We start from the raw sequence: 17,875 nt of genomic DNA on the forward strand, positions 1-17,875 counted from the left end.
TGTGAGTTTGGTCTTGTAAATAAGTTTTAAAACTGTGTTAATTTGATTGATTGTAGCTCCTGAGGAAGGATTATTTTTAACCCAAAACATCGAGCATCCTGGATACAGACGAGAAATATTAAAGATTTTAATCACTTTTATCGGCACCAGAGCGAGTCTCTCAATCCGCGCCGGCACAGTGGTGCCTCCTTACCCTGCCAGCTACACGCAAAATGCAGCAGCCGGATGGAAGCCAGATTCCGTCTGGACATCAGGAAAAACTTCCTGACTGTTAGAGCAGTGCGACAATGGAATCAGCTACCTAGGGAGGTTGTGGGCTCTCCCACACTAGAGGCATTCAAGAGGCAGCTGGACAACCCTCTGTCAGGGATGCTTTAGGGTGGATTCCTGCATTGAGCAGGGGGTTGGACTCGATGGCCTTGTAGGCCCCTTCCAACTCTGCTATTCTATGATTCTATGATTCTATGATAACAGGGACCAGAAGGTTCAAAGATACAAGACTGTATCTTTGGCCTGCTTGCATTGGCTGCCTGTATGATTCCGAGTCCGATTCAAGGTGCTGGTTTTAACTAAAGCCTTACATCAGCCTTCCTCAACCTGGGGCGCTCCAGATGTGTTGGACTGCATCTCCCAGAATGCCCCAGTCAGCTGGCTGGGGCATTCTGGGAGTTGTAGTCCAACACATCTGGAGCGCCCCAGGTTGAGGAAGGCTGCCTTACATGGCTTGGGACCACAAAACCTGACGGAACGCCTCTCCCGACATGAACCTACCCACTGGCGCCAACATTGTTATCTTTTCTACGCCAACATTGCTATCTTTTCGACGCCAGGTTATGAGTTTCCTTTTCTCCCAGCCATTCAACAGCATATGTTGAGTTTTAACTGACTCCAAAACAAGCTCTGGCCTGGCTGAGTGTTTAAAAAAGAAAAATTGTTTTACATTTTTAGCTATTTTCATGTTTTTAAATTTTGTATATTGATTTTTAATGTTTAGTCTTTTTAATCTAATCTTTTTAAGTTTTGTAAACTGCCCAGAGAGCTTTGGCTATTGGGGGGGTGGTTTATAAATGTAATAAATAAATTAAATAAATAAATATGCAGAGCGTAAGAAGTGCCCTGATGCTGGATCAGACCAAGGGTCCATCTAGTCCAGCATTCCGTTCACACAGTGGCCAAAGAGCCATCGGCCAGGATTGAACAAGCAGGACACGGTGCAACAACACCCTCCCACCCATGTTCCCCAGCAACTGGTGCACACAGGCTTACTGCCCAGTCTACTCTCACTGGAGCAACTCTTCAGGTAATTCCATCCCCTGCTATCTGATCCTGAAATCTGACACAACTTGGGACCACAATACCTGATGGAACGCTTCTCCCAACATGAACCTACTCGTACACTGCGCTCAACATCTAAGGTCCTCCTCCAGGTACCTACTCCGAGAGAAGCTCGGAGGATGGCAACAAGGGAGAGGGCCTTTTCGGTGGTGGCCCCCCGATTGTGGAATGATCTCCCCGATGAGGCTCGCCTGGCACCAACATTGTTATCTTTTCAGCGCCAGGTCAAGACCTTTCTCTTCTCCCAGGCATTTAACAACATATGCTAAGTTTGTTTTTTAATGGACCCCAGAACTGTTGTCATTTAAATGGATACTGCTGTTTTTATACTGTTGTTGTTATACTTTTGATGGTTTAAAATTTTGTATACTTTTTTAATATTCACTGTTTTAAACTTTTGTAAAATGCCCAGAGAGCTTTGGCTATGGGGCAGTAAATAAAATAAATAAATATGAGAGAAAAACATTCACTCCAAAAGAAATAACATTTGTTGTTGTTTCCTGCGAGAAGGCGAACAGAAATACATTGTATTTGGGAGAAGGAAGAACAGCGTTTGTCAGTAAATACGCCCAGAAGTTCAGCACAAACGGGAAATGCATTCACGGGGGCAGGCCAGTTGCGAACGACTGCCAGCCAGCGTCATCTATTAATCCGATCAGAGACGGCACACGTTGAGTCACTACTCAGTTTGAAGAAGTGATCGTGCAATTTATGGGATTTGCGGCACATGTAATTTTTTTTAATATGGATGTAAAACAAAGAGAGCTTTGAAAGGGAGAATTACTCCGCCGAGAGTCAAGGCCAACCCAGACGGGAGGCAGAGATCCTCATCGTGGATCTCCTGCGGTTTCTGTTTTGCTAATTAGCAACCCTGCAGAGATGTTTGAAGACTGGGAAGGCAGTCATTTCCGAGAGGGTATTTAGCCTCTTCTTCTCCGTCAATTCCCACCTTTTCCCCAGCAGGTAGCATGAAGCTGAAGGAACTGCACTGGCTGCCTTTTTGCTACTGGGCCAGGTTTAAGGTTTTGGTACTAGTGCACAAAGCCCTAAACAACTTGGGACCAGGAGACCTGAGAGGGCGCCTTCTCCCTTACCAACCTGCCCGGTCACAGAGGTCATCAGTCGGCTTGCTTTTGGTGGTTCCACTTGGACCTCTGGCCCAAATGGAGTCCATCTGGAGAAGAGCCTTCAGCGTGGTGGCCCCCTTTGTATGGAACTCCCTGCTTCCAGAGATTAGGCCGGTGCCAAAACTATGCTATTTCCAGTGCCTCCTGAGAACATCTTTATTCCAGGAAGCTTTCCTTGATGGAGCAGCCACACTTTTTACCAGTACTCTGTTTTTAAAAATAGCAATTTTTAATATGGTTTTTTCACTTCTTTTGTCTTTTTGTTGTTTATTGTTTACTGCTCCAGAATCTAGATGCACAGTGTTTCTAAATGCTGCAAATAAAATAACAGCAGATCCAGGGGAAGGGGGCAATTTACATGAGGTGAATTTACATGAGGTACTGGTTCCTCTCTATTCGGCCCTGGTTAGGCCTCATCTAGAGTATTGCGTCCAGTTCTGGGCTCCACAATTCAAGAAGGACGCAGACAAGCTGGAGCGTGTTCAGAGGAGGGCAATGAGGATGATCAGGGGTCTGGAAACAAAGCCCTGTGAAGAGAGACTGAAAGTGGGCATGTTTAGCCTGGATAAGAGAAGATGGAAGGGAGACATGATAGCACTCTTCAAATACTTAAAAGGTTGTCACACAGAGGAGGGCCAGGATCTCTTCTCGATCCTCCCAGAGTGCAGGACACGGAATAACGGGCTCAAGTTAAAGGAAGCCAGATTCCAGCTGGACATCAGGAAAAACTTCCTGAGTGTTAGAGCAGTACGACAATGAAACCAGTTCCCTAGGGAGGTTGTGGGCTCTCCCACACTAGAGGCATTCAAGAGGCAGCTGGACAACCAACTGCCAGGGATGCTTTAGGGTGGATTCCAGCATTGAGCAGGGGGTTGGACTCGATGGCCTTGTAGGCCCCTTCCAACTCTGCTATTCTATGATTCTATGATTGGAGAGGGCATGGGCAGAAAGAGTTAAACCCTCTCTCCCAAAACACAGCACTCCCATGGAGATGCTAATGGACCTCCTAGATCACATCTGGTTTGGCCTAAGAGAAGAACAGAAGAAGGGTCAGGCCATAGCTAGACCAAAGGTTTATCCCTGGACCGTCCAGGGGTCAAACCTGTTCATCTAGGTCAGCCTTCTTCAACCTGGGGCGCTCCAGAGGAGTTGTAGTCCAACACATCTGGAGCGCCCCAGGTTGAGGAAGGCTGATCTAGGTGACACACAGGGGATCCAGTGCTCAGGCAGGGGCGAACCCTGGATGATCCCAGGATAAACCTTAGGTCTAGCTGTGGCCTCAGTGTGGTGTAGTGGCTAAAGTGTTGGACTGGGAGTCGGGAGATCTGGGTTCTAATCCCCACTCGGCCATGGAAACGCACTGGGTGACTTTGGGCCAGTCACAGACTCTCAGCCCAGCCTACCTCACAGGGTTGTTGTGAGGATAAAAATGGAGAGGAGAAGGAGAACTATGTATGCCGGCTTGGGTTCGTTGGAGGAAAAAAGGCAGCATACAAATGCAACAAATAAATAAAATAAATCAAAAGATCAGACCAAGGATTGATGTAGTCCAGCATTGTGTTCATACAATGGCCAACTAGCTGTCGGCCAGGGACCCACATGTACGTAGGCTTACTGCCTCTGATTCTGGAGGTAGCACATAGTTATCAGGACTAGTAGCCACTAATAGCGGCTTCTTCCAGGAATTTATCCAACCCCCTTTTATAGCTACCCAAATGGGTGGCCATCACTACATCTTGTGGTAGTGAGTTCCATAGTTAAACTCTGTGCTAGGTGAAGAAGGCCTTCCTTTTATCCGTCCTGAATCTCCCACCAACCAGCTTCAGGGGATGACTCCACTGGGTTCTAGTATTATGGGAGTGGGAGAAAAATGTCTCCCCAGCCACATTCTCCATGCCAGGTGTCATTTTGTCTGCCTCTATCAGGTCTCCCCTCCGCCCCACAGCTAAACAGTCCCAACTGTTGTCACTTTCCCTCATAGATCAAGCGGAGGGTTGCTGACCCAGCGGCCAACAGAAGCAGACAAACTGCCAGGCCTCTTGCTAAGTCAATGTTGGTTCAAACTACTGATAGCCAACCCAATTCTAACAATGGTTTCCAATTCTGGTATGCTGAGCCATCACACACTAGAGCAGCCTTCCTCAACCTGGGGCGCTCCAGATGTGTTAGACTACAACTCCCACAATGCCCCAGGGCAATGAGGATGATCAGGGGTCTGGAAACAAAGCCCTATGAAGAGAGACTGGAACTGGGCCTGTTTAGCCTGGAGAAGAGAAGATTGAGGGGAGACATGATAGCACTCTTCAAATACTTAAAAGGTTGTCACACAGAGGAGGGCCAGGATCTCTTCTCGATCCTCCCAGAGTGCAGGACACGGAAGAACGGGCTCAAGTTAAAGGAAGCCAGATTCCAGATGGACATCAGGAAAAACTTCCTGACTGTTAGAGCAGTACAACAATGGAATCAGTTCCCTAGGGAGGTTATGGGCTCTCCCACACTAGAGGCATTCAAGAGGCAGCTGGACAACCATCTGTCAGAGATGCTTTAGGGTGGATTCCAGCATTGAGCAGGGGGTTGGACTTGATGGCCTTGTAGGCCCCTTCCAACTCTGCTATTCTATGGTTCTATGATTCTAAGCAACCCGTGTGTGTGTGTGCGTGCGTGCGTGCGTGCGTGCGAGAGAGAGAGGGGGAGAGAGAGAGAGAGACCTTTCTTGGAAAGAGATGGCAGAGGAGGACAGCCTGGCTTCTGTACCTTCAACAGGTGGGCAGAAAAAGAGAATCTCCTTGCGATCTCCCCCTTTTGCACAACTATTACATACAGAAGCTCTGGTCTGCTTCGCATTTGGTTGCACTATATATACAGCGGACTAAGGGGAAGAGGGACCTTAAGAGAGAGGAAATGCGATGGTGATTTAAACAGATGGATGTACACACACATCACCTGGTTCATTCATTCATTCATTTAAATTGTTTCAAAAGTGCAACCCCCTGCTCAATGCAGGAATTCACGCTAAAGCATCCCTGACAGATGGTTGTCCAGCTGCCTCTTGAAGGCCTCTAGTGTGGGGGAGCCCACCACCTCCCTAGGTAACTGGTTCCATTGTGGTACTGCTCTAACAGTCAGGAAGCTATTCCTGATGTGACAACCAGCTCTCCTCTGTGTGACAACCTTTTAAGTATTTGAAGAGTGCTATCATGTCTCCCCTCAATCTTCTCTTCTCCAGGCTAAACCTGCCCAGTTCTTTCAGTCTCTCTTCATAGGGCTTTGTTTCCAGACCCCTGATCATCCTGGCTGCCCTCCTCTGAACACGCTCCAGCTTGTCTGCGTCCTTCTTGAATTGTGGAGCCCAGAACTGGATGCAATACTCTAGATGACGCCTAACCAGGGCCGAATAGAGAGGAACGAATACCTCACGTGATTTGGAAGCTATACTTCTATTAATGCAGCCCAAAATAGCATTGGCCTTTCTTGCAGCCATATCGCACTGTTGGCTCATATTCAGCTTGCGATCTCAAACTATTTATTTATTTATTTATTACATTTTTATACCGCCCAATTCCAAGATCCTTCTCATTTGTAGTATTGCTGAGCCAAGTATCCCCCATCTTGTAACTGTGCCTTTGGTTTCTATTTCCTAGATGTAGAACTTGGCATTTATCCCTATTAAATGTTGGAACCTGGAAGTATAATGTTGGAGCTATGTTGGAACCTGGAAGTATAATGTTGGAGCTATGTTGGAACCTGGAAGTATAACACACCTGTTTTAGCATCGCTTAGTTTGTCACAAGGGCCAGCTGAAGGCCCATCCTCAGCGCACACTCCCCTCCCAGGGAGTCGGGGTTGGCTACCAGGGATACAAGAAGGGCTACTTAGAAGCTTGTTCAGTGGCAGAGGTGCACTGCAGTGATTAGCAGCATGAGAGGAACCTTTGCCCCGGCACGCCTGATTTGTTCTCACAAGCACACCCCTCCCAGGAAGGAAGCATAAACACGCCAATGTACTCAGCACCGTCCGAAGCACTCTAAACACCTGGCGCGCATGGGCGCCCCAGATATCGAGGAACCAAGGAGTCACATGGAGATGAATCAGGCAGGGACACAGGCAGAACCGACGCTGCTCTTGACGTTAGCTGGAAAGCAGCTTGTAAATCGCCAAATACACAAATTGCAAAGTGGGGATAATGATGCCCTGAGCTCCTCAGAGGAATGCGTGTACACTGGCGTGCAGACAGGGGGTTCAGCGGGTTCAGCTGAACCCCCTAATGCGCTGCCGCCGCCATGTTTGCCCTGTTCCTGGCTGCCGAGCAACTTCAGGGAGAGACTCCATATGATAAAAGCACGTAAGTCCTGCCCCAGGGGAGGGATGAACGCCTTCTGCAGTCCGCCATGAAAAAAACACGAAACTTCCAGTCACAAAAGTTGAGGAACTATTAGCAATGCGGAGGCGGCTACATTGGCCACAACCAGCGAGAGGCTGGGCGAGTGTTTCCAGTCAGTTACTGTCGGCACCTCTTCCTCCTCGGCGCAACTTCCCTTGGAGAAGCCCGCCCAGGCTGCGCCTGACGAGGAGACACCATGAGCTGAATAAATAAATAGCTTCTGCCTAAGCAAAACAGGCTTGACTCATCTAAAGTTTGCTCTTTGAATAAAGTGCTGAGGAAATCGGGAAAGAACAAGACAGCAGATGGTGCTAACTTGTTGTTTACAGCGACTCAAATTACATGCAATGCATGCCAAATCTCAGAATTAAGCTCCATTGGTGATACAAGTAAGCATGCATAGGACTGCAGCCTTCAAGTGTATAATCTGGCCTGTGAATACATGTTGCAAACATGATTCTGAGGCTGCAGTTCTAAACACTTGGGAATAAATCCTGCAATTCTAAACATAATTCTAAACACTTCTGAGCAACCATGAAAAGAATGTTTAGCAATTGCATGGAACTACAGAGAAGCTATTGTGGATGGGTGGATCCAAAATGAAAATCCAAAGACTTGTTTATTACATTTATATCTTGCCTTTCCTACAAGGAGTTGTATATGATCCTCCTCCTATCCATTTTATCCTTACAACAGCCCTGTGAGGAAGTTTAGGCTGCAAGTCATTGACTTGCCTAGCCAAGTGGTCAATAGAACCCAGGGCCAGATGTACACCTTGTGTCATATCGATAGGATCCCATCATGGTGACTCTATATCTTTCTTGCGCATTTATACCTTGTAGCGCACACAACGTTGTGGCATTTTAGATAATACAGAATAAAGAGCAGGAACAAATGCTAGAAAAGCAGTATACAGATGTGTAATGTGCCCCAACAGTTATTAATGCAGTTCAATGCTGCTAAAAAGCTCGAGTGTAGATCTAGCTAAGGTCTGCTGAGTCCCAGTCCAACACTCTAATAACAACTACATTACTGGCTCTCATATCTACCCCAATAAAATCATGTGGGAACTACGATTTGGAGAGCTGCAACTTTTGAATGGCATACTGTTAAAGTAGTTTGCATATTATGTTCTTTAGTTTGACAGTCAACTAACAGTCATATTTTGCTTATTGTCTGGTCTCCAGCAAGAGAAAATAAAGGGGGAAGGGGGGAGAACTGCAATGCCCCCCCAGGACCTCCTGGCTAAGGAGGATTCATTCAGCAGCACCTTTTTCAGAATACATGCTAAAACAATTCCTATCTGCCCTTGCTTATTTTAGGGTGTCCATCCCCCTTTTTTCAAGCCATTCTTTTGGTAAACATTGGATGTGTGCATCTTGTGTCACTTTAAACAGAGCTGCAGCACAATCCTATGTATGTCTACTCAGAAGTAAGCCCCATTGAGATCAATCAAACTTACTCTGAGGTAAATGTTCACCGGATGCAGCCTGAAAATGAAGAGAGGATGAAGAAAGGACAGGAGAAAAAGAATTGTAGAAATAGAATAGCAAGGTAACTGTGGGATATTTAACCATATTAAGTACATCCCACACTGGGATATTTAACCATATTTAAAGACAATAAGTACAGCAAAATTAGTGCCCCTCTACTTCAGTCCCAATCAAATAATTACAACAGTGAACCAGCCAGGTTCTGTACCAGGTGATAGTTATTTTTAAATTTTAATTAAAAATATATTATCCTTTCCTATAACAAAATGGTACTTACTCCTAAGTAAGTGTGTCCCACAGAAGAAGGAAATCCTATTTGATTCCTGTATTCCTGTTAGTGTGACATGATAAGTTAAAGGCACAATTTTATGCATGTTTAGACAGAAAAAAGTCCTTCAACTCCTAGAATCCCCTAGCTGGCATGGCTGGCTGGGGTATGCTGAGAATTGTAGGACTTCTTTTCATTCTAAATATGCACAGGCTTGCACCTTAAATGAGTTTAAAATGTGAAACTCCTCACATGTGTTGAATCATATATATACTATTGGTCTAGTATCAGGAATGTAGCAGCTGTCAGTGTGGAAGATATATCTGCCATTTGAACTGAAGCAACGCATTTTAAGACATAAAGGGGTCTATAAGACTATTACATATGGTTTCTAAAATTGCTTAACACCATTGTAAGCTACTACCTGATTATGCAGAGAGAGATGCCCAGGCAATTACGATACTTTGCCATTATAGGCAGCGTGACTCCTGGCAAGGGGAGGAGTGGGTAGACTGGCTGTTGACATGTTCAGTGGAGTGCCATAGGCCTTCTTTACTTGTTGCTTCTTCCAAGCTGCCCAGGCCGTTTATCTGGGTCAAGGGGGCAGAAGTGGCACTGCAGCAAAAAGGGATATGAGCACCAATGTTTGGACTGGGGCAAAATAATACAGTATGTGGGTATGTGGTGTGGTTTGGCTTGAATTGCTTGTGTCTGGATTTCCTTTCTGGACTGTACTTGCTGGTTACATGACCCACAAGGCCAGGTTGTGGTATAGTCCTCTTCTTCTTTTGTGTTCAAAAGCCGTAAAGTATCCTGTGAGATCTGGAAGACTCACAACTTTATTATGGCATAATAAGCTATTGTCCACTGGCCTCAAGTGCCAAAATGACTTTACTGGCTTTGCACTGTGAGTTTGGGGGTGGGGTGGGGGGTCATGTCATTTGCTATTCCACTTTGGGCAGCAAAATATCTTGGGCCAGCCCTGGCAAGAGCTGGCTATAATTTAGATACTGAACAACATACATTGGGTTTCCTAGGTGTACAGGGCCCAGGTGTCTCAAGCAGGATCTACACTACTGTTTTCATAGAATCATAGAATAATAGAGTTGGGAGAGGTCTATAAGGCCATCAAGTCCAACCCCCCTGCTCAATGCAGGAATCCAGCTTAAAGCATCTCTGACAGATGGTTGCCCAGCTGCTTCTTGAATGCCTCTAGTGTGGGAGAGCCCACAACCTTCCTAGGTAACTGGTTCTATTGTCATACTCTAACAGTCAGGAAGTTTTTCCTGATGTCCAGCCGGAATCTGACTTCCTGTAACTTGAGCCCATTATTCCGTGTCCTGCACTCTGGGATGATCGAGAAGAGATCCTGGCCCTCCTGTGTGTGTCAATCTTTCAAGTATTTGAGGAATGTTATCATGTCTCCCCTCAGGCTTCTCCTCAAGGCTAAACATTACCTCTGTTTCCTCTCCCCTCCGGGACACTCATACCTCTCCTGTCTGCACCCTCTCTCCCTCTTCTACCCCCACGCATAGGGGCATTTCTCTCTCTTCTTTCCCCAGGGCTCCCCCTACGCCAATCCTCTTCTTCTGCCCTTATTTTATTTAGAGTATTTTTATTTAGAGTATTTTTATCCCGCGCCTCAGCCTAAAAGGCTCCCGGAACGGCTTACAATTGATCAGTAAAGAAGACTGATGTGCCCTTGTGACGGTTTCCCATCCTCTCTTTTCTCCTTTATCTCCTGTCTTCTGCCAATAGCCCCTTCGCGGCCTTCCAGAGATGTCCCTACTTCCAGATCTCCTACACTCCCCCAAGTTCTCCAAATCTTGCCAGCCAGCCCTCTCTTATGCTAGGCTCGCAGCCACCCCTCGTCCTCACTATATTCACCCCAGAAGTCTCTTTCCTGGACCTCATTCCAAATTCTTTGCTCAGCAGCACACAGGGCAATCTTTTAAAATTATTATTAGGGCATTTTATGCATGGTGTATTCTATGTATGGTGCTGGAACTTAAGATGACACTCGTTGTTAATGTGATAGAATCTGTTTTAAATGTGAATCTGTTTTAGTAAGTTTGGATTAGGTCATTATCTGATTAAATTTAAAGATGGTGAAAATTGACTGTATCTTTATATATGCCTGGTTATCACTACAGCAAAAAAATAGTATTCAGAGTCTCTATTTTAAAATGTGTATTTTTAAAGTACAGATTACTTGTTAATTAAAAAAATACAGTTTACTTCAGTTTTCATTTATTTTGTTTGTTTGATGAATGAAAAAAGTCCTTTATTACTGTATATTTAATCAACGTTTACCTTAAAAAAAATCCCTGGCTGAACCCCCTAATGAAATGTGCTGCGCACGCCTATGTGCGTGTATATTTAATTTAACGCTTGATTAGAGAAGTAAGCTGGACGTGGCATGCAGAACTAACTCTGGTCGCTGGAGAAAAGGCCTCTCGGTTCAAAACGCCTCTTGTCTAACACATGCAGCCCTTGCGTGCATATAACGGCAGCACTTCTGCTAAAAAAAGAAGAAGAGAATTGTGTCCCCTTGTGATTTTCTCCTTGTCACTCCATAAGTTGTGTTGCTAACCTTGTGCCTTTAGCAGGAGCCTGATGTACAGGAATCATCAGGGGAAACTCTTATCATAGAATCATAGAATAGTAGAGTTGGAAGGGCCTAAAAGGCCATTGAGTCCAACCCCCTGCTCAGTGCAGGAATCTTCCGACCACGGAGGCCAACTGCTCATGGCAGTAGCCACGCTTCCGTTCTGCTAACACCAAGTCCACTGTACTAGCCTAAGGGGCCTCTAGCACGACTGCAATGGCCCCACACCAACGTTATGTGTTAGAGAGTGACATGGCTGGATCCTGTCCCACGTCTGCAGGTGAAGCTGCTGTTAAAGGCACAGGAGCAGTGGCCAGCAAAAATGTTGGCAGCCTAACTGAGCAACTTCCTAAGCAATGTTCCTCTTCACCTTATATTTGGGCTTCTGTTTGCATCCAAAATAAAAAGAGCTACACACAGTGTTATGGGCAGTTTTGTTAAATTTGGTTAAATTGGCCAGGTTTGTGCTCCCCCAGAAATGCTCCCCCTTTTCTACACTGTTAAATTAGTGTGTGTGTGTGTGTGTGTGTGTGTGTGTGTTGGGAGAGGAGTTGGGATAAGGTGCAGGGAACGCTTATCAAATTTGCAGATGACACAAAATTGGGTGCGATAGCTAATACCCTGGAAGACAGAAACAAACTTCAAAGTGATCTTGATAGGCTGGAGTGCTGGGCTGAAAACAACAGGATGAAATTTAATAGGGATAAATGCCAAGTTTACATTTAGGAAATAGAAACCAAATGCACAGTTACAAGATGGGGGATACTTGGCTCAGCAATACTACAAACGAGAAGGATCTTGGAATTGTTGTAGATCACAAGCTGAATAGGAGCCAACAGTGCGATATGGCTGCAAGAAAGGCCAATGCTATTTTGGGCTGCATTAATAGAAGTATAGCTTCCAAACCACGTGAGGTACTGGTTCCTCTCTATTCGGCCCCGGTTAGGCCTCTTCTAGAGCATTGCGTCCAGTTCTGGGCTCCACAATTCAAGAAGGACGCAGACAAGCTGGAGCATGTTCAGAGGAGGGCAACCACGATGATCAGGGGTCTGGAAACAAAGCCCTAGGAAGAGAGACTGAAAGAACTGGGCCTGTTTAGCCTGGAGAAGAGAAGATTGAGGGAAGACATGATAGCCCTCTTCAAATACTTAAAAGGTTGTCACACAGAGGAGGGCCAGGATCTCTTCTCGATCCTCCCAGAGTGCAGGACACGGAATAGTGGGCTCAAGTTAAAGGAAGCCAGATTCCAGCTGGACATCAGGAAAAACTTCCTGACTGTTAGAGCAGTATGACAAGAGAACCAGTGACCTAGGGAGGTTGTGGGCTCTCCCACACTAGAGGCCTTCAAGAGGCAGCTGGACAACCATCTGTCAGGGATGCTTTAGGGTGGATTCCTGCATTGAGCAGGGGGTTGGACTCGATGGCCTTGTAGGCCCCTTCCAACTCTGCTATTCTATAATTCTAAGTAACCCGTGTGTGTGCGTGTGCATGTGCGTGTGTGTGAGAGAGAGAGAGGGAGAGGGAGAGGGAGAGGGAGAGGGAGAGGGAGAGGGAGAGGGAGAGAGAGAGAGAGAGAGAGAGAGACCTTTCTTGGAAAGAGATGGCAAAGGAGGACAGCCTGGCTTCTGTACCTTCAACAGGTGGGCAGAAAAAGAGAATCTCCTTGCAATCTCTCCCTTTTGCACAACTATTAGATAGAGAAGCTCTGGTCTGGTTTGCATTTGATTACACTATATATACAGGGGGCTAGGGGGAAGAGGGACCTTAAGAGAGAGGAAATGCAATGTTGATCTAAACTAGCCTTCCTCAACCTGGGGCGCTCCAGATGTGTTGGACTGCATCTCCCAGAATGCCCCAGCGAGCTGGCTGGGGCATTCTGGGAGTTGTAGTCCAACACATCTGGAGCGCCCCAGGTTGAGGAAGGCTGATCTAAACAGATAGATGTACACACACATCACCTGGTTCATTCATTCATTTATTCATTTAAATTGTTTCAAAAGTCACTATAGAGGTGTGGCAGAAGCGCCTTCCCAGGGCAGGCAGACATCAGGCTTGCAGGGTCTACTTTGTGTTTTTATTAGGACCCCAAGACCCACCACCTAGAGCCCGGTGCAGAAGACAGACGCTTAGAATTAAAGGATTCTGAGCGCAGGAGTTTGTTTTGTGTAGCGGAACTGAACAGCGCTGACAAAAATCCACTCCTGCTTACCCCAAGCGTTCTTCATTTCAGCAGGATATAATTTAGGGACAGGGGTGGGGAGTCATGGCGTTGCTGCCGTTGTTAAACGACTGGCAGTTAGAAATCTTTGCAAATCACCCAGAGATCCACCACTAGACCTACCTGCTGCCCCTGACTTATGGCTAGGCCAGTTTTGCGACTCTGACTGGCAGTCGCCAGCCAGGACTCAGGTCTTTCTTCCCCATCACATCTAATGGGAGAGGTGATCAAGGATTGAACCTGAGACGGCTGTCAGTGTGCAGAGCATACAGCTCTATCACTGAGCGAGAGCCCTTCTCCACAGGCCAGGAAGAGGTGTGAAGCGTTTCCAGAGTTGGGCCAAGGCATCTCAGTGCCTGAGGCACAAAATCCAAATGGCATCCTCTTTCCTGCTAAAGCAGCAGAGGCCCAATCCACCAGGGTGCTCAGCTGTGCAATCTAACAGAATCATAGAATAGCAGAGTTGGAAGGGGCCCATAAGGCCATCTAGTCCAACCCCCTGCTCAATGCAGGAATCCACCCTAAAGCATCCCAGACAGATGGTTGTCCAGCTGCCTCTTGAATGTCTCTAGGGTGGGAGAGCCCACAACCTCCCTAGGTAACTGGTTCCATTGTTGTACTGCTCTAACAGTCAGGACGTTTTTCCTGATGTCCAGCTGGAATCTGGCTTCCTTTAACTTGAGCCCGTTATTCCGTGTCCTGCACTCTGGGAGGATTGAGAAAAGATCCTGGCCATCCTCTGTGTGACAACCTTTGAAGTATTTGAAGAGTGCTCTCATGTCTCCCCTCAATCTTCTCTTCTCCAGGCTCAACATGCCAAGTTCTTTCAGTCTCTCCTCATAGGGCTTTGTTTCCAGACCCCTGATCATCCTGGTTGCCCTCCTCTGAACATGCTATGCATGTCGTATCCACATTATCTGAATGGGCCCCACCTCAAAAAGCCCCATTAAAATCTTTGATGTCATAGAATCATAGAATCATAGACTAGTAGAGTTGAAAGGGGCCTATAAGACCATCGAATCCAAACCCCTGCTCAATGCAGGAATCCACCCTAAAGCATCCCTGACAGACGGCTGTCCAGATGCCTCTTGAAGGCCTCCACACTACGGAGGCAGCCCTGGATCCAAGTCTGGGCATGTTGAGAAGTGGGCAGGTTGGAAAAGACCCACCTGAGGGACTTGAGTGGAGGTCAAAACAGCAGAGAGATGGAGGATGTTAATTGATACCACATCATCCCATGTATCATAGAATCATAGAATAGCAGAGTTGGAAGGGGCCTTTAAGGCCATCGAGTCCAACCCCCTGCTCAATGCAGGAATCCACCCTAAAGCATCCCTGACAGAGGGTTGTCCAGCTGCCTCTTGAAGGCCTCCAGTGTGGGAGAGCCTACAACCTCCCTCCACTGAAATGAATGGAAGGTGCAGGCACACCACCATCCCTTGGTCACTTCGGTGCCCCTTGCACAGGGAACTGCCCCACAGCTCAGGTCTGTCGGCCCCTCACCCAGATGCTCTAAATGGACCCACAAATCCTGGCCTTGCCTAGTGGTAGGACCGGCTCTGGGCTCCCTTTTGGAATACACAAACACAGCAGCCAGTTGGATGGTGTGCACTCCTGCCAGGAGAGGTCTACTAAGTGCAATCAGAGGCCTGCGGAAACCAGGGTTTTTTAAAAGCAAATTTTGCAACTGCACAAATGCCCTGTCAGACACCACCAGCCCCCGCCCCACCCAAACACATTATTTCTCTTTCACGACTGGACAAATGATCACCAACATTAGCAGCACCTTAAACTTAAAGGCAGATTGACAGGGCCATGCTGATACCCAGGAAGGATGACAGACCAAGAGAAGAACACCACTGGCTGTCACCTATACTGCCCCCAATTGAAACCACGGCAATGGATGATCCATGAACTCCAGCCCATCATCAGCACAGACGCTTCTCTCTCACAAACCTTGGGAGATAGAGCAGTCCTGGCCTACAGACACCCTCCCAACCTGAAGCGGATGCTAACTAGCAACACGACACAGGTTGCTTCATCCCACGTACCTGTTTCCCTCGAATTATCCCCTACAGTGCTAAGCTGTCAGCGTTCTTGTTGTTGCTACCGGGCAGCTAGATCCTTTGCATACCAGGAAATGGGTTTAAGGGGGGAAATGTAAAAAAATCATTAAAAAAATCAACAGATGACTCAATCCGTTTCAAATTTGCTATGCTTAAAGCTCTCCTTAATATCTATCACTGTGCCGATTTTGATGTCTTTATCTTTAAAGCTTACGCAGATGTAAGCATTTGTTTTATTTTTTCTTCAAATCCTGGTCCTGTGCCCCAGCGGCCGCTCGGATGATACGCTCGGAAACTGGTATCAAAATATGGGGAGTCTTTTGCCTTTATAGCACAATTAAAGCAGGATGCCTGGGAGTACTTCACAATGAAAGCAGATTATAAGCTGGAAAACTTCGGAGTCCTTTGCACACAATTCGCAGTGATTGCACAGTATAAAGTGGTTGGGATAAAGCTCAGACACAGACAGAGGGACCAGAGCATGCAATAGAGCCAAGGGCCAACTCTGACCCCACATCTATTCAGGCAACACCGTCACAGGACCCAACAACACCAGTCCCACCATCAAGGGCTCTTTCACCTGCATCCTTGTAGAATCTGTGTTACCTGCCACCCTGACTTTGTCTATTGTTAAGTTCTTAATACACACATACACAGGGCCGGTGCTACCATAGAGGCTACTCAGGCGGCTGCCTAGAGTGCCAAGATAAGGGGGGCACCGAACGCCACACCTGGAAGGCGCTCTCCCACACTGGCTCTGAGAGGGTGGCTTCTGGGTGCGCTGTTCTGAAGCCAGCTGCCCGCCTGCCCGCCCCAGCGTCCTGGCTTCGCTTCGGCTGGGTGGGCGCTGAAGCGAAGCCAGAATGCTGGGGTAGGGGGGTGGGCAGGCGGGCGGCTTCGGAACGGTGCGCCTGGAAGTCACTCTCCCAGTGCGGCTTCCGGCCGGGCGCGCCATTCTGAAGCTGCCTGCCCGCCGGCCCCCCCACCCCAGCATCCTGGCTTCGCTTCAGCTGGGTGGGCGAGATGGCACCCCACGCCCAGGTACGCTGGGGTGGGTGTGGGTGGGTGAAAGCAGCTCACCTGCCTAGGGTGCAAAATAGTCTGGCACCGGCCCTGCACATACACATAACACGTGTCTTGTTTTTTTCACCACTTTTTTCAACTGCACATTATCAGATTTCCAACTGCACATTTTGTGTCCAACTGCGCACACGAACAAAAGCCCTGGTGGGAACGTGACAGCGCCGCCCCCCGCCTTCGGACTGCAAGCAAACAGACGCCGGAGGCCAGTGAGCGCCGCTGCCCAGGGGAGGTTAGGCTGGCCTATTGCAGAAACTGCAGGCAGGAGTTGCACTGGGGCGGTTTTCATAAAATCATAGAATAGCAGAGTTGGAAGGGGCCTACCAGGCCATCGAGTCCAACCCCCTGCTCAATGCAGGAATCCACTCTAAAGCATCCCCGACAGATGCTTGTCCAGCTGCCTCTCGAAGGCCTCCAGTGTGGGAAAGCCCACCACCTCCCTAGGCAGCTGATTCCATTGTCGCACTGCTCTAACAGTCAGGAAGTTTTTCCTGATGTCCAGCTGGAATCTGGCTTCCTGTAACTTGAGTCCATTATTCCGTGTCCTGCAGGGCACGGAATAATGCAGGCCATGGTCTTGGTTTCACCCACGCGAGATTTTCCGGGCACCTGTCCCGAGCAGCAAAAGCGTCGTGGTTCGGAGTCGCCCAGGAACCGTCGCTGGCGGCGCTCTGCACATGCTCGCCGAGCTCTCTTCCCCGAAGCCCCGCGGCCCGCCTCCTTCCGCGCGGCCAGCCTCTGAACCCCATCCAACGCCCCGGAGCTGGTTCCAGCACCGCCACCCTAGCCGCCCGTCTTGCTGCTGCGAAGGGCGCCCTTGGGCATGTGCAGAGCGCGCCCCCTCTCTCTCCCGCCGCCGCGCCCCCCACCCTCACAGGCCAGCACCAGGCCGAGGAAGAGCGCCTTCTGCGCCCGGTCGCGCTGCTTCAGCTGTCGGACGATGTGCCGCTTCCAGCAGCGCCGCCACAACCGGCTGCTCTCGGCCATGGCGGCGGCGGGGACGGGAGGGGGACGGAACTCCCCGCCACGTCACCGCCCAGGAGGCGGGGCCTGAGGGGGGAATCCCCGGGAGTTTCGGCTCCGCCTATCGGAACAGCCTTCCTTTAAACCTGCTTCTGCCCTCCCAGGTGGGTTGGACTGCAACTCCCACCATCCCCAGCCGGCGGAAGGGGCCTCGGCCTATAAACCCTTCTCCCCGGCAAAGGCACCCTCCCCGGCTCGCCAGCAGAACCGGAGTTACAGAGAATCCGAATCATAGAATAGCAGAGTTGGAAGGGGCCTCTAAGGCCATCGAGTCCA

General features: G+C 48.3%; 1 protein-coding gene across 1 annotated transcript in view; it reads right to left on the reverse strand.

The window, feature by feature from the left end:
* The window catches only part of ATG16L2 (autophagy related 16 like 2), an 83,386-nt gene extending 65,823 nt beyond the window's left edge, over window positions 1-17,563 (reverse strand). The window contains 1 exon segment of the mRNA XM_063127810.1: window positions 17,452-17,563. Within this exon segment, the coding sequence (XP_062983880.1) occupies window positions 17,452-17,563 (112 nt within the window).
* Window positions 17,564-17,875: the final 312 nt, after the last annotated feature.

The sequence above is a fragment of the Elgaria multicarinata genome, chromosome 5, assembly GCF_023053635.1.
Source record: "Elgaria multicarinata webbii isolate HBS135686 ecotype San Diego chromosome 5, rElgMul1.1.pri, whole genome shotgun sequence".
In the NCBI taxonomy this organism is placed as follows: Eukaryota; Metazoa; Chordata; class Lepidosauria; order Squamata; family Anguidae; genus Elgaria; species Elgaria multicarinata.